At 37.3% G+C, this 24,719-nt stretch overlaps 1 protein-coding gene across 1 annotated transcript in view; it reads right to left on the reverse strand.

The window, feature by feature from the left end:
* Positions 1-24,719, reverse strand: part of SLC6A11 (solute carrier family 6 member 11) — a 108,972-nt gene that overhangs the window by 59,608 nt on the left and 24,645 nt on the right. Inside the window, exon 5 of the mRNA XM_072875710.1 lies at positions 19,851-19,983. Within this exon, the coding sequence (XP_072731811.1) occupies positions 19,851-19,983 (133 nt within the window). The remainder of the gene's footprint in view (positions 1-19,850; positions 19,984-24,719) is intronic.

Below are 24,719 nucleotides of genomic sequence, written 5' to 3' on the forward strand. Positions count from 1 at the left end.
TGGTATGTTAATTTGCATTCCAATGCTCAAAATGCTTTTTTTAAACTCTTGTCAGAGCAATGCCAGTGTTTAAGCAGTTGGAAACAGAATAAAAATTTCTGGCATGCTAGTTTTTGCACCAAGTTCTCCTATTACAATGTAACTGAAAGACAAACTTACAAAGATATTTAGACATACAAGTATGTGGAAAGGCACCTAGTGGGACACCTAACAGCTCTTAAGCATACTTAGGTGCCTAACTGAACATTAGGACCAAAGATCCTGAGAACAGGTATTTCATTGAGTGCCATGAACTTTAACTACCAAAGTAGTGGAAGTGAGTTAAGTACCAAGTACTGGAACTTCAAATACCAAAACCTTAAGAGACTTAGATGTCCATATCACTCAAGGTTACTTATAAAGATATCTAGGTATCTATGCAATTATTTCATGAGTAAGGCACCATAAAGATCTTGAGAACTGAACTAGCTGCCAGTTTACATTTTTTCATACCTAAGTATCTTTAAAGAGCCAATATGGTGCATAGGTTCAAATTTGGCTACTGGGACTGTTGAACTGTGTGTCCTAAATGAAAAGGTGCTTTTCTGAACATTCTGGACAGATCATGCCGCAGAGACTCAAAGGAAGGTGACTTGGCTTGTGAGAAAATGTAGAAGAAATACATGATAAATCTCTTGAGAATAAGGAAGAAGCCCTGCATGCAATGAATTGAGCCACACACCCACAGAAATCTAAAAGCGTATAAATAGATTTCTCTGGCTACAGCTACTACAGAACACACCAGCCTGATGTTCACACACTACCTCACAGCAGCTTCTTAGCAGGGCCGGTCATGAATAGGAAGTAGTGAACTTTAATCCTTTGCTTGACTCTTCCTGTGAACTTAGCTGCACTAGAATTCAATGAACAAAATATAACTTCCTGAAACTAGGAAGTTGAGAGAATTCTTTCCTGCAAGCTGTGATGTTTGAGCTTGTTTGCACTACAATGGACCAATTGCATTTCATAAGTGGAATAAAAGTGTTTAATTTCACTTGATGCTTCAGAAAATTACTGTTTTGCTAATCCCCTTCCCCTGAAGTCTTCTATTGCTCCATTAGGCTATAAACACAAGTAGTATCAATGAAAGAATTGCCAGCAATTTGCCTGAACTCAGTATTAGAAGAGTCATATGGAAAATAAGACCTGACCCCATGCCCTGCTCATTCTTATCTTTCATTTAGTGTTTTCAGCCTATTGGCTAGTCATTTAGCCTATTTATTTAGTGGACACTGACCACAGAAAACTAGATTGATACTACTGACTTCCTTCCAAGTCAAGAGGAGACTCCTGAGCAAGCTTCACATCTCAGTGACATACAAGGTTTGTCTACACAGGACAAATAAAAGAAAATTATGCCCACACTGAAGTACATTCGTGTGTGGAGAAACAGCTTGGGAACCAAAATTTGACTGCCTGAGTGATGTGACAGGGAAAAGAGTAATTTTTATCCTGCTTTACAGTGCTGATGCAGAAGGTCATATTAATACATATTATAAAAATATAATTATCTTACCACTGCCTGGCAGCTCTGGTGTCTTTGCAGAGACACCCAGGTATTACCAATTTGGGCATGATTTCCATCAAAATAAAAAAATTTTAAAAGTTCTACATGCCACAGCTAACCCAGCCATCCTGGCTCTACTAATATTTTTCCAGTTTCACAAATTCTAACTTCCTAGATGTTAACAGCAGATGATAACACTATGAAAGATTTTCTTTTTCAGCCACCACGGTATACTGTGAAATCTTCCATACAGCAGCATTGTTTGAAAAGAGTCTTTTGCTGATATGACACTATAGCATCTATGGACATAAAAATGACAACTGAAAAGAGATATTTTCAACATTAATTGGATTTACAAGAGAAATGGTATAAAACAGTATAAAGGAATGACAGCTGATTCACAAGTTTTTAAACAGTATGTCAAAAGGGGGGGGGGCGAATTTCTAGATCTGTCTACATTTTAAAGCTAAAATTTCATATGCAGAAAAAGAAACTAAACCAAAAACCCAACAAAATACCAGATGAGTGGATTTGTATGATGTATGATTGGGAGTGTGGGGGGGAGACTGTATCAGCAAAATGGCTGATTTTTCTATTTTCTCTGTGTGTTTTATAGATTTATTCAGCATCATCTGCTGCTTATCCACAGAGGGAAATTTGCTCCAGAATAATCTTGTGAACCACCCCTAACCAGGTTGCTTACAAACTGCAGAATTTCTTCTAAGCTACTAATGAATCGTGTGCGAGTGCAGACAGCTTCACTTGGAATAGAAAGAAGTTCAAAAACCAACAGGTAAGAAAATTTAATGAGATTTGAGAGCTGAGAAATAAGTATGAAAGAGGAAAAATTCACCAGGAATGCAAGATGAGCTAGAAAATGGGTGCCAGGAGAAGACACTTAATGAAAGTATACAAGAACCTTGTTAAATGCTCAGTGATCACAGGAAGCAGAAGATTCTACATGACAACAACAGCAGAAAGGAATAAACACTTCTAATACCACATCACACTGAGGTCATTGGCTGGGACACAGAAAAATCTCTATCTAGCAGAGCTGTGCAAGTCCTCATTTTTATCCATGTGGTGCTGAAGGCAATAAATAAATAAATAAAAGTCTGAGTCAAGCTGAAATAGTTTCCTTTACAATGAAATGAAAACTCAACTGCAAAATTCATTTCAAGTCAATAAAACAAAATTACATTCTATTCCATTTTGTTTTGGCATTCTTTTTACTGAAGGGGTGGAAGGGAGATATCTCAACTGAAAAATGCTTTGGCTTGTTAAAGTCATTATTTATAAGATTCATTTCAATATTAAAATATGGGTGAAAAATGTTGTTTCCTATTTTTTTCAGCAAGAATTATTCTTTACATTGTGTCTGACTTTATGAACTTTTCAGCACTTCCCAAATTCTATTTCAACAACATATTCTGTGTTCAAAAAACTGCTTACCTGTAGCCAAAAGTTCCAAAAGGAGGGGGGATAAAAGCACTGTGGAAGTTTTGACTCAGTGCTGAGAATCCTAGTGCTCTAATAGCCTCTACCAAGGCAATCCAGGAATACAGCTAGAATAGGAAAGCAGTGAAAAACTACCAAAGGCAGACAATATCAATGCACTGCAGCAGCTCACATTCCTGGCTGAAGTGAGTGAACAATTCACTTAGATGATGAGCTATTTCTCCCCATAAATATTCCTTAGGCAGCATCAAGTTTTCTAAATATGTGGTACTTGAAATTATTTCCCAGCTAATTACCACAGCTGGTTTTGTTTCCTGATTGCCCAGGACCATTGAAATCAAGATCTGTCTTATTTCTGCTAAAATTGCTCTTCGAGCTTGTTGGTTATTTTGATGGGGTCTACGGGCCTCATATTTAATTAAAAAAGAAAAAATGTACTGCCTAGATCAAATGCAAAGCTAGATTTCCATGTATTTGGGTAAAAATTCCCTAATTTAACAGATACTGCTGCCCCAAAAACATTCATTTGTTAGACTACCAAGAGAAACCAAACAGAAACGGTCATAAATATGGCCTGAGAGATTTCAAGACAAATATCTTGGAACATAGCTGTATCTACACTGCAGAACTGGTGCACTTCACACCGCACCCCAAGCAACACCCCAGTTCCTTGGTTACCCCTACTTCTCAACTCAGTGTTTGAATACAATGAGAGGGTGCAAAAGTCCCCACATCTCCTTCAGAAAGAAACCTTGCTATGTGAGTAGAAGGGAGCTTCAGTGATTCTGCAGAGACTGCCCAATTCATAGAACTGGAAAACACAGACTAAGAAGTGCTTCTTGGAACAGAATTTCCCTTCCATGCAGACATAATCAGTAAAGCCCCATCATGGGGACCAGAACACACAAAAGTGCCTATATAACATGTACAAGCAGTTAATTTTATTACATTATTTAAATCAATTATGTGAGCACCTGCATTTAAGCACTAAATAATGCTAAATGCAGATAACCAGATTTTTCTTGAACTGACCATCTGCATGCACAGCTTAATAATGACCTAATCACTTACAAAGAATGTGCCAACAGCTTCTAAAAAGATGGGACTGATCATAACAGAAGGGCTGGATCCTGAGTGAATGTCTTTAAATCACAGTTCCATAAATATATGGAAGAAGAATCCATTCCAGTCTGGATAGGCCTTGGTCAAATTCATAGTAAAATTTGATTCAGGGCATCAAGAGAAGAGACTCACTTTACCTAGATTAAGGCTTATAGGAAACTATTTGCATGGTTACTCTAAGTTTACACAGTCTACAAATTAACGCATAGGTCTGCAGTAGTTTTTGGAGACCCTGCCCTGAAGCGTACAGAAAGATTCACTAGTGAATCCACACAATGCTAACCTCGCTGACCTGAACAGGGACACAGCCTAAACTAAGAAGCTGTGAGACTGTTAGTCGTACTGTTTCATCAATGCTACCACATTTTTTGCTGTCTAAGTGCCATAGGAGGAGAGCAGGAAGTCTTACTTCCTAGATAAATACCTACAGTAATACAACTCAGAGACATCTGAGGAACTCAGTGCAACGACTTGCATCCTCCCAGTGCTACTGTTCCTCAGTCTCCAAAATTGTATTGTCCAAACTCAATATTCATCCTACACTTACCAACTGTCTGAGTGTCCTCAGAGGAGTTATGTTGATAAAAAAAGTAAAGAATGCAACAATTCTAAACACGAACGTGCCTAAGAGTGTGCTATCCATTTGTTAGAAAGTGTGCTTATCACATTTTTAATATATTAATACACCACCAATGCAAAAATTCCAACAGTTGTAAAAACAGTATGCCCAAAATAATTCTGTGAAGCAAGGGGAGGTCTGTAGTGTAATTTCCAAATGCAGAAAGTTGCAGAAAACCTTTAGCAGAATGAGCACGACAATTTCACAAGCAAATACAGCTCTACCAGTGTAAATACAGAAGAAGCAATCCGATGATAAAATCAGGGTATTATTGTCCCTAGTAGCTATAGTGTGTGGTGGGGGTTTTTTGTGGTTTTTGTTTGTTTGTTTGTTTGTTTGTTGGGGGGGATGTTGGGTTTTTGGGTTTTTTTTTGGGGGGGTGGGGGGTGTTGGGTATTCTTTTTTTTTTACTCTGAAGAGGCTATTAATTTAAATTCATTATTTTATCTCCACCATAAATGGGCCAGCCTTGAACTAGAATGGCAAATGAACTAATGGTATCCTATAACTATGAATATCTAGAAAAATAATGTTAATTTATTGTTTTGGCTAACATTCAAGTGCACAAAGAGGAAGACGTGCCCTGTGATTGTGGGCAGGGAGAGGAGGACTGATAGGGAGGAAGCAAACTTCAGCATCTTGGCTAAGCTCATTACTGCAAGCAAAAGTGTTAATGTAGAGCTCCCATCAAGTAGGGAATTTGCAGAGCCACAAATATCTCAAAATCAAAGGCTGCTATTTAATCAAGTAAAAGTCAACTTTAAAAATCAATCAGGAAGAATTTTAATTCTAAATTAGGACTAATTAATCAACTGAGGTTTTTTTTTTTAATTTTGAAAAGGTCTTTAAAAAGTTCAAGCTTTTATAAGCTAAAGCTGTTCCTTTTCAGAACCTTTCAGGCTTTTCAGACTTCTGAATGCCATCTAGTTTGCTTTCATACTCAACAAGCCAGATACTGATATTAGTTACATATATGCACAGAAACCTGAATTTTCCTTAAAAACTGTTTCATATGGGATGACTATTCCTGATATAGGACAATCCCATTTCTAGGAAAATAATTTACAGTGGCTCAGAACTATCCCATACTAGCGCCTGAATTACCAGTTCTGTTACTGAGTTTACACAGGCAGAAATGGGGGACTGATAAGGCACTAAATGAATTTGATTTCTTAGCTACTCTAAACATGTCTTCTAGCTCTCACTGAAGGCCCCAGTCAGTAGGTTCTGATGTATTCTAAAAATGTTTAACCTGTAAAGCAGATAAAGATGCAAGGACAGGAGACGATTTTCCTGTCACACAAAACTTTGTAAGATCTTAAATCTGCACTGGAATGAACTCAAAATTTTTGGCCAACTCATTCCTCCAATCCAGAGAACAGTAAAGGTTTGTTTGCCCTCTGACTGCATGCTGGAGAACATGAAACTGGGTTTTCCAGATGAGTGTTGTCCTCATGTAATTACTAGCTGCTCTGAAGAATGATTAGTTTCAGTGAATCAACATTTTCCAGTGACGTAGAGCTTTACCAGAATATTCCTTATTATACTTCCAGCTTAGATTGCTTGCTTGTCCCACTTGATTTTCCTCACTTGTCTTTAAAAAAACCCCTCAAATAAACAAAATACAACACAGACTCCCCCACTCTCAAATGAGCACCACCACTAAGAAAAAAAAAGACAACTGCATGCAGCCTGGAAAGTGGATACAATGCTGTCTACCAAAAGAATTAGGAGGTGAGGTTTCCTAGCTAGAACTCCTCCTTCTTCAGGTAGCCACAAAAGGTAAAAGATGTGAGTCAGCAACTATCAATATAGCAATTAGGGTATACTGTGCACAAAGGCCTTGACCTGGGAGGAGGTAAGAAGAGAATCAGGCACTGTAGCCAGCATATGAGAAGTCATCAAATAAATGCATGACTACATTAGAAATTTTAAATAATTGCAAATATTAAAATCATGAAGCATCAATACAATAGGAATTAGGAATTTCCCTAGAACTTTGCACCAAAACTAGTTACACGAGCCCCTTTTTGATACATAGTCTATCAATCTTCCAAGCACTCAACCAGATATGTTAGTGGCCACCTCTAAATGATTTTTCAGTCAATTCTGCAGTTTTCTGAGACCACCACAGCATTATTTAATCTTGTGCAGTAAATGCAGGGGGAAAAGTGATTTGTAAACAAGCAGGCAAAAAAGACATCCCTATAGCATACTCATACCTCCTCTTTTGGTAATTTTTGTAATCATGAAACTGTCTTGTGTATTGGACTCGATGACCTTTAAAGGTCCCTTCCAACCAAAACCATTCTATAATTCTACTGGGAAGTTCAGGACATTTATAGGATAATAAAAAGCTTACTGTTTATTATCGAAAAAGGTGTGTGTTTGTCTACCCACAGGATGATAGACAAATTTCTATCATCCACTGAGGAACAGAGGCCCTTATCACCATGGTGACAGCTGAGAGATGTATTCACCATAAAGCATTTGCAATACTTGTGCATTAAGTATAATAATTATAACAGGAAATACAATAAATAGCCTTACCACCTAAACTAATAAGTATCCTTATCATACAGACCCTAACTTTTCACATTTCCATTCCCTATGGCTACTACATCTATCATAATGCAGTTAGTCACATCTTTATTTTACTTAAAGGCTTATTGCACTGTAACTTTCCTACTAAACAGCCTCTAAATCTAGCCCCTAAATCACCTCAAGGCTGACTTGTAGGGCACTGCTCTGACAGCATGCTGCAATTTAGTTGTGGTTTTGAGCTGAGCTTCAGTCTGAGAAGAGGAGGTGACGCGATGCATAGGAAAAATGAGAGGAATTACACAATAAAGACGTTGGGCTGGAAGACAGTGTGACTTGAGAGAATGTTACTGCCACAGATTTATTTTTCTATCTCAGGCAAATGCTTTGATCTCTCTGCTCTCCCTTTATCCCTTCAGTTCAACAGAGATCTCTGACTGTCTGTTATGCAGATGTAAAGGCAAGCTCTTTGGGGAACAGAGGCATCTCACTGTGTTCATCCAAGACTTGGTACCCGGAGATTCTAACCTCAGTAAGGCACTCCAGGAACAAGTGACATACAAACTAAACCACAAAAATACTTACTGACCTGAACTACAGTTAGTTATCTCGGATAGCAACAAACACATTTTATAGCCACAGGAAATAACTGAAAGAAGTTTTTATTACAGTTAATTCTTTGTGTCAGACTGTTATAGCAGTGCCTTATGCGTTCTACATATGACACAATCAAGCTTATACAGGATGTTTTGAGGTTTTTTTTTCTTTTCTTTTTTAACCACACAATTTTTTCAACTGCCCAGCAGAAGTGAATAGCAGGTGCATGGCAGCCAACTCACTTCTCGGGGATGTGTTTTAGTTACCAACATAGCACCAGCAGCTGCCTGAAGCTGCCTTTGTTGCTAATGTAGCAATTTATTTCATTAAGCTTTCCCATTCTTAAGACTGAGTTTGGATTCGCTCCATGTTAGTTGACACTGGGGTGGTATACAGAATTAAAGTTTGTAAATCTCACAAGAACAGCCTTGTAAACAAAACTGCTACTACAAAGACATCTTTACATCATAGATAAAGCCAAAAATCTGGCCTATACTGACTGCAGAAACTAAAAAGACTGCCTTCCCACTGGCAGGAATTTGATATAATACTAACCTTTGCATACAGTGCCACGGGGATGGATACCTATAAACTGCCTTGTAAACTGCGAAGAATGAGCCAATCTTGAAGCTATATAGATTAGCACTAGCTGAGGACAAACTACCTGTGTGAGAACAGGGGATTATATCTATTCTACTTCAGCTGAAGAAATATGAAGTTGAAGCATCACTAAGAGTCAGTGGATACCAACTCTCATGTTTCTGTATTCGAGTTGAGGGACCGACATACCTTGTATGCTATTGCTGAAGAAAAGGTGCAAGTAATATTCCAAATACATAAACTAAGATCCAATAAAAGCAGTATCTATAGCGATTTCTATACACACATAAAGAGACTAGGAGATGGGCAACCACACAAACATTTTTGTAAAACATAGCTTCATAAAACCTCAACAGTTATAAATCACAGATACAGGCAGTGTGTCATGAACCTGAAGGAGCAGTGTTTTAGCCCTGACATGTGCATCAACAATGATCACAGTAAACAGAACAACTTATATTTTGGCTCCTGTTTGATATTCTTCTGTATGACATTGTTCACTGATTTTTTTTTATTATTTTTTTTTTTTTTTTAAGTTGGGGATAAGACAATTGGTAAGGAAGGGCAGGTTCTGTGAAAGGAGAAATGAAATATGAAGAAGTCATATAGGAACAAATGACTGAAACTATTGCATTTCTAAAGTCTTTTTTTATTAGGTCAGTGTATTTATTTTTGATAATGGGCTAAAAGTGTCTGGTAACCTCAATGGAAAAAATAAACCTGTATGTGTTACCTTTACCCAATCAATGCATTTCTCCTATAGAGATGCCTCAATGTTAATTTGTGCCTTTTGGCTTCACCTCTAATTTTTCAAGAAATTTCACTGCATTACTGCCGCAAATATCACAGCTGGCCTTCCACCCTCTGCTCCCCCTGCCTTTTCATACATTAGGTTGACAGATCAGGTGATTTCTCTGCCCGAAAACTCTCACATCCGCATGTGCCCTGAGCTGTCCTTCCGTGCATTGAAACACACTTTTGACTTGCTTGGACTGTGGACTGGGGCTTAGATCCAGTCTAAGTAAGTATTCATATAAAAGTGGATCTCTTCGGTTAAGGTCCAGCTGGGAAGGAATGAAATCATGAAGATACGATTCTGATTTAAGTTTACTATTTGATACTTTCCCCTGCTGCCAACAGAAGTTTGGGAAAACCACTGAGGGGCACAAAAAATCTCCTTTTTTAACAAACCCGAGGTGTCCTTAAATGCTCAGTGCACAGGAGAGTGAAAAAAATATCGCAGTAGCTGTTTTAAAACCTCACACAGAGGAGGCGGATAGCAGGAACTCTGCATGCATCTCATGAATGTTCTACTTTCCCCCTTTGAATACAGAGATCAGTCTTGGACAGAGTGTTAAAGCCTTGCCATGAAGGGCTATTCTTTGCTATTACTTTAGGCTAAAACAAAAGACACTTCAGGAGATACAATCATTGCTGCCTAGTTCCTTTTCCTGGGTTCCTACAATGGGCCCCAGTTCTTTTTTTTTTCTTCCACACATCTTTCTCTTATTTTTTTCTTCTGTCCTTTTACTCTTTCTTTCTGCCTCATTGAATCCATTAAGGCCTTTATATAGCCTGCTACTGAGAAATAAATTTTCTTTGGGACTAGTGACTGAGTCTTAACTGCTGGCAAGCAAGACTTAACTCCTGATGGGAGGGCAGAGAAAATGATGGGTAAAAGGTATGAAAAGTCCATCTCTGAATTTGAGGTCTTCGAGCACACCAGATACCTTGCAGTGTCTTGCTGGTAATCAACTCAAGGAAAAGGAACATCCTAATCTTAGCAGTTTTTCCACCTCTTTCATGCATTAGTCTTCATACAGTGAGTTGTCTTTCTGTCCATATTTTCAACCAGATCAATACACTCTTTTCAATTATTTTCCTTGGTTTAGGTCCATATGCCAGTCCTTTTTGCACAATTGTAAATTAGAAGGCACTCTGACATCAACAGAGATGTGCTGTTATAAAACAGATGTAAAACTGGGTCCTCTCTCAATACAAAATTATCCATAGTCAGAAATATAAGCGCTATTCAAGTCTGCCAATAGTCTGATAAACTATTTCAAAGACACTAAAGCTAGATTCAAACTGAGTGCACTGCAGTCTACCCCAGAACCAGAACAGACCTGCGTGCAAGCTGAAAAACTCACTCTTGGGTGATAAACCAGGTTTTATACAGGTGCACAATGCAAGAGAAGCAAGGGAGCTACAGAGGGGCCAAGCAGAGACCTGTCTGAGGACAGAGAAAGAAAATCAACCCATGGTCCTATCCAGCATAAGAAAAGAGGTCTGCATACAAACAGGCCAGCTTAAGCAGGTGTACATAGGCTTTTATAAAGCCACTGGCCCTGCCCACCTTTCTTGTGGTGGGAAGCTCTGTGGGGTCAGTCTTTTGCCATGGGGATACATTCCAACAGTGATGGCCTTGGCGGATGATTTGCAAAATCTAAGGCTTGGAATGAAGGGGAAAAGCCTTCAAATCTTGAAGTTCTGAGTAGCTGCTACATAAAATTGAAAACATCTCAACTATGTGAGAACTGTATAAATCATTGACAAAATATGAAGGAATGGGGGGGGGGGGATATTTGTGTGTGAAAAAGAATTTACTACTAGTGTGCCCGCTATTGTCTCCAACCTGGATAATGAAGTTATCTGGGAGGGATGAACAGTGAAACATCCATAAGTCATCCTACACTCCCCAGCACTGCAAATGAAATGCAGGTGGAGGAGGGAGCATGGCTATAAAAAAGAGAGGTAAGGGGTGAATGTGTAGAGTTCAATAGTGAGAAATGACACAACGCAGCCAGCCAGCACCTGACAGCTTACATTTTGCATTTTAAACTGTTCATACAAATTCTGGGGTTTTCCTCAACAGAAAAATGAAAATAAAATGTAACCAATAGTTAAGTACAGTTGCAGCCTTATTTTTTTTTTTCTAGTAATGCATAGCGAGGAGTTTGATTTGTTGGAATAAACTCTCAACAGCTCAGATGTCTATTTTGCATTGAACTATTCAGGCCTATCAGAACTGCAACCTGGGACAGAAGGTCTTCAGAAGCACTACAGAGTGAAAAAAACAGGGCTCTACACCTTTAGTTAAACCTTGCTGAAATGTGGATGCTAATTAAGTATACTTTAGCACATTTCATTGGCCATCTTATTTATTCATTATAGCTGGTCTTACAGTTTTCAGTGATTGTTTTCTGCCCATCACATTCACAGATTAACAATAATGTCAAAACTACTTACCAAGCCATTTTTCTATTATTGTTAATAGGTCTATGTCAAGATGTCCCAGTCAAACAGGCTGTACCTTACTGTTTTCTCTTATCTCTGGTCTTTTAACACATAGAATTAATATAGGCTTCCATAACATTTCTTAACATTTTACACTTAAATGGCCCTTCACTGCGTTCAGCTCAGCGAATCAAACTGATCACTGGAACTAATTAAGTAAGGAACAGTGCAGCATTGGGAAGGACAACAGCCATGCAGTTACAAAATTAATTTCACGAAGTCCAGCTTAAGACCCTCATATTGATTACAGCTATAAAATGCACTTAGCAGCCTTTACAAAACTCTTGTCTAAGTTTTACATGTAAAGCTTAAATAAAACACTCAACCCAGGAAAACTCTGGGAGTTCATATGGAATCTAACCAAGTTTGCCAAACATAACATTTAGAATGAGACAGGCTCCCATCAGAACCATCAAGCAGAAGAGAACTATGGAGAACATTACAGGTTAAGACACCATGCACATACACAGGAAGAAAAAATTAAATAGCATAAGAGTAAAACAATAAATTATGCCATCACTTACACATATTGGACCCAATATCCTGCTTACTTATGGTAGGTAAAATAGTACTGCTGGTCCTTTAAGCAAAGCAGAGGACTTTCTTTTCTAAGGTGTTTATAAATTTTCCAATGATGTCAGGGTAGAAAGGGAAATACTTGAATGAATAATGAAAGTGACAAAAAAAAAAAATCAGAGTGCCTCATACTTTCATGTTTATATACAATTAACTACCTCACCAAGAAAGCTTGCAAGGTCATTTCTAACAGTTTACAATGATGAACTGCAAATTAGTTTCTTAACCAAACAGTATCCTTTCTAGAGGTGCAATGAATAATACGAGGCTATCCAATGATAAGTTAGGAGAAAAGTCATAAATGTTTCATGAGGAGATACTGTGTAATCATTAATCTATTATTTTAGTTTTTGACTTGCAGGACTATTTAATCAAGCATCTTAGATGACTCATGTTTATGTAGAGAAAGTAGATGTATCAGTGCTTTTTCTTATGTAGCACTTAACCAGATGCGAGCACAGCAATACCTTTCAGCAATGCTTTCTGTGCTATGGTTAAGAGAGCACCTACAGAGTGAAAAGGGGTAGCAAGTGATAAACAGAACCATATTAATGTTTTCTAGCATGTTTTCAACTCAAAGCTTGATAAGACAGTGTGCAAGACATTTTCAAAGTTGATGATTATGATCTGAAAAACCAAGCAAATTTGTTTTAAAACAACATCCACAGCTTTTTACAGGGGAGACAGCCTCTTAGCTCTGGGTCAACTCCTCTAGACTGTTTTGTAGACACTTGATACCTGTGAAAGATTTGATGTTTTCTGCATGTTCTTGTGTCAAGTCAGGACAACATTCCTGGCCTTACCTTTCAGCATCATCCTCTATATTTATTAGCCTCTCCTTCTGTTGTAGTTTTAAAGTATATCAAGTGGAGAGACAGCATAAAGTTAACACAATCTAAGATCAGGATGATGTTGAACTTCAGGGAACTCAACACAAAGAGTAGGAAAGGATCAAAAGATCCAGAAGTCAGAATCAGATAGAATAATATTCAGTGATTACTAAAGCCTGTCTCTGTGATACATAAATTAGTTGCAGAAAAATCTGAAGAATGAACTCTTATGAGATTTGTCCTTCTTCCAGATGATCCTGAAACAATGTGAGAAGGATTTCTCATCACATATTGGCCAGCGGCTAATGGAGAAGTACAAAACAGTGTGGAAGAACTATCTGGGTTTGGCTCTGGCAAAAGAACAGAAGTATAGTCTTTATGATACTGCCCCTCTGCTCTGCTCTGGTGAGAGCCCACCTGCAGTGCTGCGTCCAGCTCTGGAGCCCTCAGCACAAGGAGGACATGGAGCTGCTGGAGCGGGTCCAGAGGAGGAACACGAAAATTATCTGAGGGCTGGAGCACCTCTCCTATGAGGACAGGCTGAGAGCTGGGGTTGTTCAGCCTGGAGAAGAGAAGGCTGCAGGGAGACCTCATAGCAGCCTTCCAGTACTTAAAGGGGGCCTATAGGAAAGACGGGGAGAGACTTTCTAGCAAGGCCTGTTGTGACAGGACAAGGTTTTAAACTAAGGGAGGGCAGATTTAGACTGGATTTAAGAAAAAAATTTTTTACTATGAGGGTGGTGAGGCACTGGAACAGTTGCCCAGAGAGGTAGTGGAGGCCCCATCCCCGGAAACATTCAAGGTCAGGTTGGACGGGGCTCTGAGCAACCTGATCCAGTTAAAGATGTCCCTGCTCTTGCAGGGGGTTGGACTAGATGACCTGTAAAGGTCCCTTCCAACCCAAACCATTCTATGATTCTATGATTTTAAATAGAATTAATCAGTGTTATTAAGGGTTTAAACCATTACCTCGGGTTAAATCAATAATTTCTTTTTCCAGTGGATTTATGAGATATAAACTCTTATATCAGACGGGGCTCTGAGCAACCTGATCGAGTTAAAGATGTCCCTGCTCTTGCAGGGGGTTGGACTAGATGACCTGTAAAGGTCCCTTCCAACCCAAAGCATTCTATGATTTATGATATTCTTTTAACACTTTGTATCAGAAAATGCTGGCTGTGTTGAGTCATAAAATGACAAGACCTGACCTACAGTTTTACAACTGACATTAATTTTTCTTTTGTTTACTAAATGTTTCCCAGACTAAAAGCAATTTTCCTCCAGCTATCCAGATTTTTTTCAAATTTTTGTTACCCAGATGAATTATATCAGAAATAATTACACTTATTGGTGTTACCCAAATTTCTTTATGGAAAGGTTTCAGAGAACAAATTGTAATGCACTGTAAATCTGAACGCAGTTTACTATTTTGTAAGGAACATAAGCTTTTTCTGTTGTCTGCTTTTTGTAACCAAACCATTATTTAATAATATATTCTATTGCCATAGAATTCATGGCAAAGCAAAGAAAATGGTTTGGGGTACAAATTCATCTGGCAATATTATATGTTACGAATATTCTGTAAGATGGAAGCTGTCTTTTTGGCAATGTTTCTCTATAATATCCTTTGGCAGACCTGTTGAAGTCTTCAGCAGACTTTGCATTATTTGTTCATTAGGTCCAACTCTTTGCAATAAGACTGAAAGGGTCGTAGCTTGATTTTCCAAGAAATGTAAAAGATATTGTATATGGACAAGGGCAATTCATGGCACTTATTAAACATCAAACACTCACTGCCTAAACCAGCGTTTGGTTCCAAATCTATTAGTCATTAGTATATTAGTTTCCCTTTTACAAGGAATTTTGCTTTTCTCTTTGTGGCTTGCTTTCAAACAGAAGATATCACACTTAAAAACGCAAAGCTGAGGGTGTGGTAAAATGTTCTAATATCCATACTCGAAAATGATAGCAAGACTGCAGATTGCTTTTTAACACTTTTGATTCAACCCTTCCTCATCTACACAGTGGGCAGAAGTAGCGCTCTTTTATACAGCGCAGAGAACAGAAGCACATCATGCAATGATATTATAAAGACATGAGCAAGTTTGGTCAGTTGTCCCATAGCTGTGTGACATCCTGTATGCTGATTAGCTGCCACTCCTATTCATGAATAGGCCAGTGATTATGACTAGGAAAGAAAGACTCAAGGAAAAAAAAAAAATCCAGCTATTAACTTAGCTTATTAATATACAAGTATTTTCAAGTCATTCTGTATGCATGAGTAATTGCAGGCACTCAAACCCATGCTACATAGTAACACAGATATAAACATGTGTTTTAATCAGGAGTGGATAACAAATGTAACAAGCTAAGCAAAAAAAAAAAAGTATAATTCAGTAACAAAGTTAAATATTGGAATGAACCTACATGTAGGAAAAAAGTAATTAATAAAAAATTCATATTATGAGGACAATTAACCACTGGAATAACCAAGAGGCTGGACAAGAGACTTCCCAGGAACCCTTCCAACCTGTACAATTTTGTGATCCTATAAATCTATGTACGTGCCAGAGTTCCAAACTAACAATATCAGCACCAGACAGGGATGTGTTGATGCATTCAAAAAGTAAGCAAGATGTTTGAACAGAAAAGGAATGGACTGATGAATAAGACAGACTACCACAATGCCTTTATATAACTCTAAGTCTACCAGCCTCCTCACTTCAAAAGGAATTGTGCAGAGGTTGCTACAAGTGAGGGGTCACTATAAGCTCAGAGGAGTGATCACTATCTGAAAAAACTCCCATACTCTCATTAAAAAAAAAGAAAAAGAAAAAAGGAAAACATTAGGTTTACTTCCTTCAGCAAGCAATTCAGGAAAAACAGATTAGGAACTTCTGGTGTCCCTTTCTCAAAGTTTAAAGCACCAGGACATTTAGTCAAACTAATAAATGGATAGCCAAGATCCAAAAAAAAGAACTGGTTCCCTGGTACCTGAAGATTTCATGAGTGTTACATAAAGATCAAAAATTAGCAAAAGTCAGCAACTATGTAGGCGTATACATTATAGAAACACTCAGAATTGTCATAAATAGCAGTCAAAAATATTTTGGAAAAATAAGATACTAAACCAAGACATAATGATCAGACTCTAGACTGACACTTTAAATGTTTAGAAAATTAGCTTTCTTCAGCCTTCTACATAGTTCCTACCTCATCTTTGGAAGCATTTGATGCTATCTACTGAAAATACTTCTGTATAAGATGGATATCATGTATTATCAAGCTCAGCAAGTTGCAATATACACATGACATTATGATAACATTACGTTGCCATGTTTTTCTCTTTTTGATTTTGAGTTTCTCATTCAAAGACCCTGCATTTAGTCTATATGTAACTTTTTAAATGTGAAAGCTAGCATACAAATAACTTCAGATCTAAGATTGAATAATTAATGGCAGGAACCTCAGAAAAGGCACAAATATGTTTCTCCTGAAAGCTACCAGAACCACCTGAAATTACTTTTATATTACACATCTGTTGGAATGGAAAACTAAAATGCTTTGTGAGAAAGTGATGACTTTCAAGAACAGTAATGGAAAAGTTTGGAACATCTTGTTAACAGCATTGCAAGCACTTCATTTGGAGTTAAACTTTGTTAGATTTAATATATTTAATATCTTAAAATATTAAATATTCATAATCTGAGTTGATGAGTTCTGTGGTAATGCTAGTTGGAGAATGATGGTTTTATTTTACGACTGCTTTTAAGCCTTGGATTTTTTTTTTTCCACCATGCATTAGGATGCAGAGTAAAAAGAGGACAAGAGTAAACCAGCCTCTTGAATATTTCACATAACACAGCTGTATGAAGATGGTAAGTCTCTCTCTTCCCTTCTCCATTCTGTCTCTTTCCGTTTCCTCTGTCCTCTTTCTCTCTAGCTATTCTGTCCCACAGACACCTACCTTTGAAAATGTTTCCAAAGGTGATAAAACTTTTCTGCTTTGAATAAAAGTTATTTCATTGAAATTATTCAATCCAATTTAAGTATATAGCAAATTTAACAGGCTAGCCTAAAAACACTTTTAAGATTATGATAAAAGTCTAGAAGTCAATTTTAAATGTTTCCTGGAAATGAGCATATAGTAAATTCAATCTAGTGTGAAGGACTATGATTGGATGAGCTCAAATAGGCACTTTCGAAATGCCAGTATATCAGAAATGGAAACCGCAGCCCAAAAGACTGCTCTGTCATCTATATTTCAGAGCATTTCATTCCCTTGTAGCATCCACAAACTCCTGCCCGCTATGTCTTTGTTTAACTGGTCTGGGAAGGCAGTGAGATGGCACAGATTTCCAGTGACTTTGGCTGTAAATAAGTGGCAAGTGTAAGAATATTAAAATTCTTAAATACATCTAAAAAGTGAACTTATGTCCAGGACAAAAAAGTATCACTGGAAACCAATTGCCATGTCACACATTCATCTAGTAAAAAGCTTTCGTTACTAATTACAGGAACAGAACTGGAAAAAAGAAATGATCCATATTGGCTATGAAAGATCCTTACTGCATGGTTTTTGAGAAGCAATGGAACCTCTGCATAGGTAGACTGCTGAATACCACAGTGTATCCTGAGGAACACAGGAATCTACCAGTCTGCTTCCTCATGATTTTGGAAACAGAACTGCTGCTCGTGGTAAACTGATTTAAATAGTGTAAATATATGATGAGTCTACTTTTTACAGGACCCTGATCTAATTTTTTTTTAAGCTTGAGACCCATAAAGCTGAATACTGAGTATTAATTCAATTTCTGTTGCAAGACTGCTAATTATTTCTGCTTAGTTGAAAAGTTTATCATCCCATTTCAAGTGGGCAAGACATGTGTCTTTCTCAGGTTGTTTCACCTAACCTCATCAGAAAGGTGGTTATCACACTGAAATAAAATCAAATAAAGTTTATTCCACCTACCAGTAAGCTGAAGTTTCAGCTAAGCTATCGGGGGGGGGGGGGGGGCGGGGAGGGAGAAGGTCAAACAGGTCAGTTTTACTTTAATTACTTCCAAAATGCAGAAATGTATAATTTATCCTTTCCAAAAATCACTAGAGCCTCTCCCTATCAGCAAATGATTTCTACCAGTGCTATTTTTCTTAAGTGCAGTGCAGTTTTGCACAACCTTGCATGCATGCATGTGCATTCACAGTACATGTTTTTTCCTCCACCCTTGGGTCAGATTATACTATGGTAGAATAGATTGCCATCTTCAGACATTCTTTCTGATGGAAAAAAGAAAGTTAGTTTTGCTCAGTTTCATTTCTTCACTGCCAGCTGTAGCTTCTCAGGCAACTCTAAACCACAGTTGTACCTCCCTGGAGTGCATGCTTCAAAGAGATATGGACATTTATCTTGTCATTCCCTTATATCACCTTTGCTTCTCTATATTTTTCTCTTTAGGTTTTCTTCCCCTCTTTCCTCTAAACTATTCATGCTTATATGTATCCCTAGACAGTCTTTCTCAGCATTTTTCCTGCAGTGACTTGATAAAAGTAGGTCTGCATAAATCCGTGTGTGCAAATACTTAGATGAAAAATGCAGTACCAGATTGACTGACACAGTTGGCAAATACAGACAGAATTCAGCAAATAGTTTCAGCCAAAATTTTGATAGGAAGAAGGATGTGTGTGGTTGAGAAAGCTGAAAAATTTCACTCTGACATTTTCTAAATTAAAAAAACACTCTACATTTCAAACATTTCATTTATAAATGTAGGCTACTAAAACAAAAACAAACCAAAAAATCCAACCATACTTCCAAACTAAGCAATAAACAGTTGAAAAAGAAATGCACAAAATGTTTCAATCCACCAATTTTTTTCCTTGTATTCATTGTCTCCAATGTGAGAAACCAGTGCTTTTTTTAGATGTGCCCCCCCTCCAGAACGATGGCTGTTTTCCTCCCTCTGTTCAGTTGATTAATCATATATTCTACTAAGAATTTTGTCTGCTAATACTCCAGGGGCAAACTCTCCATCATCCCATGACTCGCTTAGACTGTGATGTAGTGTCTCTGTTGGGTGTCCAGCATGGAATGGCATTCACTCAAGAAGTTACAGGAGTACTAGTTATTTTTCTTTTTTTCCCCTAATACATCCATCTTTATCTCTGAGTTTTTTCATTATTTCTGCTTTTGGTGTTCCATTTGCATTTGTTGTATGTTGCTTATATTTCTAAATTCTCTGCTTGTGTGTAATTTACTGGTGTCACAGAGTTTCAACTCCTGTCAGTTTGGGACAAAATTCAAATTTTGGATACCTCATGCACAGAAATCAACACAACCCAGTATTGATTTCAGGGTTCAAGGACCAGCCAGTAGTGTAGTCTGCTAAGTTAACAAAACCAAACCAAAACAAAAACAACCAGTCTCATCTAACAGAATTAAGGAAAAAGCAAATCATGAAAACCAAGAGGAACAAAACAATGTAAAGTATGACCGATTCTTGATTACCTAGTATTATCATTTATATACCCCCAAGTATGGTTACTTCCAGCAATGCAAGATGCATGTTAAATTCTACCATTCTGATTTAAATAAATATATATGACAACACAGGTTTGGAGCACAAAAGAGTCATAATACAGCTGATACAAAGAATTTTAACCTCACCTTTCCAGTAGACTTTGTTCCTTTCCAAATGCAAAAATAGCAGATAGTCCAAGCAGCAAGGAGGCACAGTGCAAGTTCCCAGCGAAGATTCCCAATATGTTCAATTCCATCAGATATAGCTAGCACCCTTCGTCTTCCAAGGGGGGGAAAAAAAAAATAAATATTGAAGCAAAACAGCACTACATATAAAACATTGGGCTAAAACCAAATCAACTTCAACCAAGGAGACTCCTACTGAAAATGCACCATGCTAAGATAGAAGAGACAGAAGGAAAAAATAGAATATTCTCAGTGGATTTAAAATCTGGTTAAAAATGAACAAATATTTAATTTTTCCAGGCCAGTGACAAAATAAAAAAGTTTAAAAGAAACTTTTCCATAAAAGTCAAAGAAAAAACCCCAAATTTCTTTGAATTAATAGGCCCAAAATAAAACACTTCAATAATAAATGTTTTTTTCCAATTTTACTGGGTTTTTTAGAAAAAAAGTTCTAACCTTTATTTTTACCTTGTATCATTTATTTTCATAAATTTCCTTTTGCAATTGAAACTATAATTTTAAAATATTTATTTTCAAAACTGTCAAACATCACAACATTTTGCAAATGGATTTTATTTAGGAAATGCTAAAATTAAAATATTAGTATTTTAAAAACAAACTTTTTTGTGAAAAGTAGTCAGCAAAAATATATATTGCATTTACTATTTCAAAATAGTGTATTTGAAATACTAGCCACTCAGTTCTAAAAACATAAGTCCTCATATATTTTAGGAACAGCTCACAGTCTGGGGCCAAAGTATTTACTAACTTAGTAAACAAGATAAAGAGAGAGAGTGAAGAGGTTTTAGCTTTTTGTTTGGTTGGTTGTTGTTTGGGTTTTTTTGTTGTGTGTTTGGTGTTTTTTGGTTTTTTTTAAACAAGAATGTGGGAACTGAAAACTCAAATTAATTGCTAGTATTGACACAGGAAACCTGCAGAACCAGGCTTCAATGCTAGTTTCCAGAAATCTGGGCTAGCATTTTATTCACGAGAATGATTTTTTTTTTTAACATAAGAATGATGCTCTGATCTGGGAGATACATGGTCCTTTTATGTGCTTTTATTTTTAAATAAACACTCATATTAAACAAAATGTAAATTATTTACCAGCCCATAAATAAAACATGGATATTCCTGGTTGTATGGATGCAGAGATTAAAAGCAAGAGTAAAAATTATTCCTATAACACTCAATGATTTCATTAATTCTCTTGAGATTTTTCAATTGCTCTTAAGCCTAAAAGAAACCCTATAGATAATTAAAGGACTTTTTTTCAGGAATCTCAATTTTCCAGAACAATAAAAATACGATTTAACTGGTATGTGAGGTCAGAAGTTGATATGAATTTAAATTCCATACCTTCAGAGATTTGGAAACACCTTATCATTTTTAAACAACTTAAAGCAAGTAATTAGTCATTTACTAATTATATACACAGAATAATTCGCTTCAGTCTTTCATGTCTTTTATCAGCTTAATCAAATCTCTACAGGGACTGGCCATGGGTCATTCCACTTGTGTTTCCATAAATATTTTTGCAACACCTGTATGCACACATATACCCATTCACATAAAAATTTCCAACATTCAACCTTGCATAAATTATCCTGAGCAAAGTTTTCTCTAAGATCTGTATTACATGTTTTCTATACAACCTCAGAGACCCTAAACTTACAGTACACTCCCTCCCAGAGACACTGTGAATGAAAACAAATTAACTGAATTTCACAGGTACTCTGATATAGTTAAAAGCCCTATAATAATAATCACTGTATTATATATATAATATGCATATAGTCATACAGATAATGTAATTAATTACAATAAAATATATTTAGGTTAAGAGTTGAGTATTAAGTTTAAAAAGTCCAACCTGCAATCACCCATGTGAAATAACTCTTCCTTTTGCATTTGATTCAGTCATTGGCCGAGGCGACCAATTCAGGGAGTATAAAGTATGATCACATAATTCAAGGCCATGCCTAAAATAAATGTTGGGGCTACCTGGGGAGGAATCTGATCTGGTTCTTTCTGCTTTCACCAGCAGTAGGTTGAGGATGAAGGGAAGCTCCTCCACCTGCCTCTAATGATGGAGTAGGAGGATGGAGACATCAGCAGCTGGTGCTATCATAGGAAAACGAAAAGATCTATCACCAAGTCTTTCAGATGGCCATAGATGCTATAGAACCTATTCAGTCTTTCACACATTTCAAGAGCTGCAGCTGCTGTTCCTCCTGCAGCCATTTACAATGTATGTGCTAAGAGTTTGCTGCTTAGTTAAGGCAGGACAAAATTTAACAGCTTAAAGAAAAATCACACACACACCCTCCCCCCCCAAACCCTAAAGCCTGAGGTTTATCGTCTTATTTTCCAATGAATATAGAGGTAGAAGATCTTTCCACTTTGAGAAAAAAAATGTGGGGGGGGGGGAGGTTACACAAACTTTTTGCAATAGAAAGTGTTATGAGCTTAAATGTAACATTACTGCCACTTCATCTGCATTTCCTCCTCATCCAGTAACTAGCTTTATTCTGCAAAGCTTCTGCCATCATCTAGTTAGGGAGAGAAGTGATCTAGCATGGAACACCCTCAGCTAGTTAAGACCTGCAAAGAACCTAAGGAACTGTCATCAAAATGCACTCAAAAATGGAGAGGTAGCTTTTAATGGAAGGTATATTTTAATCAAGAAGGGGAAGCACATATTTGATATCTACAGTCCAGAATTGAAAATAACATCACTGAGCCATAGTTAAACAGAAAGGCTGATGAAATAGATACTTAAAATTCAAGTTCTTCTAAGCAATTTGACAGATGATATCATGTAGAATTTGACTTAGGATGACGTCCACCCTCTTTACAAATTCTCATTCAAAAAGCAAAAGAAATCCTTGAAATCTTAGCTCACCTTGAACATTACGGTGTTACTTGTAAGATAACCAAGACAAAAAGTGGTATAATACGATTAAACAGGGTCTAGCAATAAAAGGCCAATAAGAGTGTACTGACAACAGGCTATGTTGAAAGACATGTTAAGAGTGAATAGTCCACCACAGAAACCTGACGACAAAGCAAAGAACAGGTATTTGCAGACACTTATTTTGATTGCAGGTACTACAAGGTTTCTTTTTAACCAAAACCACTTTATAAATGGACTAAAAAGCCTCAAACTATAAATTACTGTCGTGGAAAAGAACTAGCCAATAAATATCTTAACGTTTCTCATTTGGGCACCAGTGTTTCCATGCAAAGCCTACCAGACCAACAATCTTAACCCAGCAGTAAGATTTCTGCTCTGCCAGGATTAAGGAGGAACAGCTTTGACAAATGCAGCTGCTAATACCAAGAAAACATCATTGTAGAGTAAACTCTCTGACCTTTTGCAACCCTACGAAAAGAAAGCAGCATATTATCAGCCTGTTGGCACATAGCATAACATTCAGTCAGCACATCTACACAATATACCAGCAATGTGGAAATCACATAGTCTTGTTGTGAGACTACGTATCCAACCTTTCTGCAATGACACGTAAGCATACACTACCTATAATTTCCAGTTTATGGCTGCAATTGATTTTTTTTTTTTGAGACATAAGTATTAGTATACTGACTTAAAGATGCAGGTTGGAAAGAGATTGGTCCAAGTTCAGTTTGAACTTCACAATCAGATTAAGTGAGAGAAAGTCATAAGACAAGGAGGGGCAGCTTAAAGAGTTTTAATTGTTGTTTTGCTTAGAAAGGTTCTAATTTTCATTTTCAAGTGGCATACTACATTTTAGAATTAATAGTATTTTTTTTAAGGTTAAAAAGAAAACTAAACCAAGAGAACATACAAACAAAAAAAAAACCCCAACCAAACAAAATGTTTGTGTTTGGGACACAATAATTGTGAAATAGAAACATTTTTCATTTAGCTTTATTTTCACTGAAAAATAATAAAGTTTCCTTATGTTTCAATCAAACCAATTTTTTTTCTGGCTATTTGGATGATATTTATGTACAAGTGCACCTAAACATAAGTAGCATTTCTTTTCCAAAAACGAGGAGGTGCGAACACACGTAAGATGGCTGCAGTAGCGCAAAGCAATGCTATGGAGACATTTGTAAGCTTATTCAGCTGTAGAGCCATGATGCTGTAGAGCCATGCTAACACAACACTCCGCGTGGGCTAAGCATTACAGGTAGTTACTTGCCTGTAACACAGACGATGGATATAGCTGTGCTGCTTTGGTACATGAGCTAGCCAGTTCAGACAGCCTGGAACTTCTGCACTAGACTCTGTCGTATCGCATAGGTATTTACTTCATGACAAAACCCGCTACAGGACAAACCCCCAGCAACAGGAATGGCTCCTGGAGGATTGGTAAATTTATTTAAGAGAGGCTGGCAACTTCCTCAGTCGAAGATTTGTGCACATCTATACAGATGATGAACTGCATCACGCCAGTCACTAATTCGCATGAATGCCACCTGCCCAGTCTCACGGTACCTCTCAATACTCATGTCCCGCCAACAGTTATGCATAGGGCTACAATCACTCCTCAACTTCCAGACCCATGAATGTGTCAACTGAGATATCAATCTTTATTCAGCTATCTTGTAGCGTGGTTGCAGAACTGTATGCTGTGGGAAAAAGACACAGAAAGCTTTCAACAGTAATTCCATAGTGCTGCCACCACATTGCAAAATAGTGAGCCATAATGGAAGTATACGACTGATACATTGGCATACTCGGGGCTCAAACAGAGCTTGCAGAATTACTTTAGACTCGCACCATAATCCACATCCAGCTGTCAAAGTAATCCATTTGAGCAGCCAGTCACTTGAATTACT

This window comes from Ciconia boyciana, chromosome 11 (genome assembly GCF_034638445.1).
Source record: "Ciconia boyciana chromosome 11, ASM3463844v1, whole genome shotgun sequence".
NCBI lineage: Eukaryota > Metazoa > Chordata > Aves > Ciconiiformes > Ciconiidae > Ciconia > Ciconia boyciana.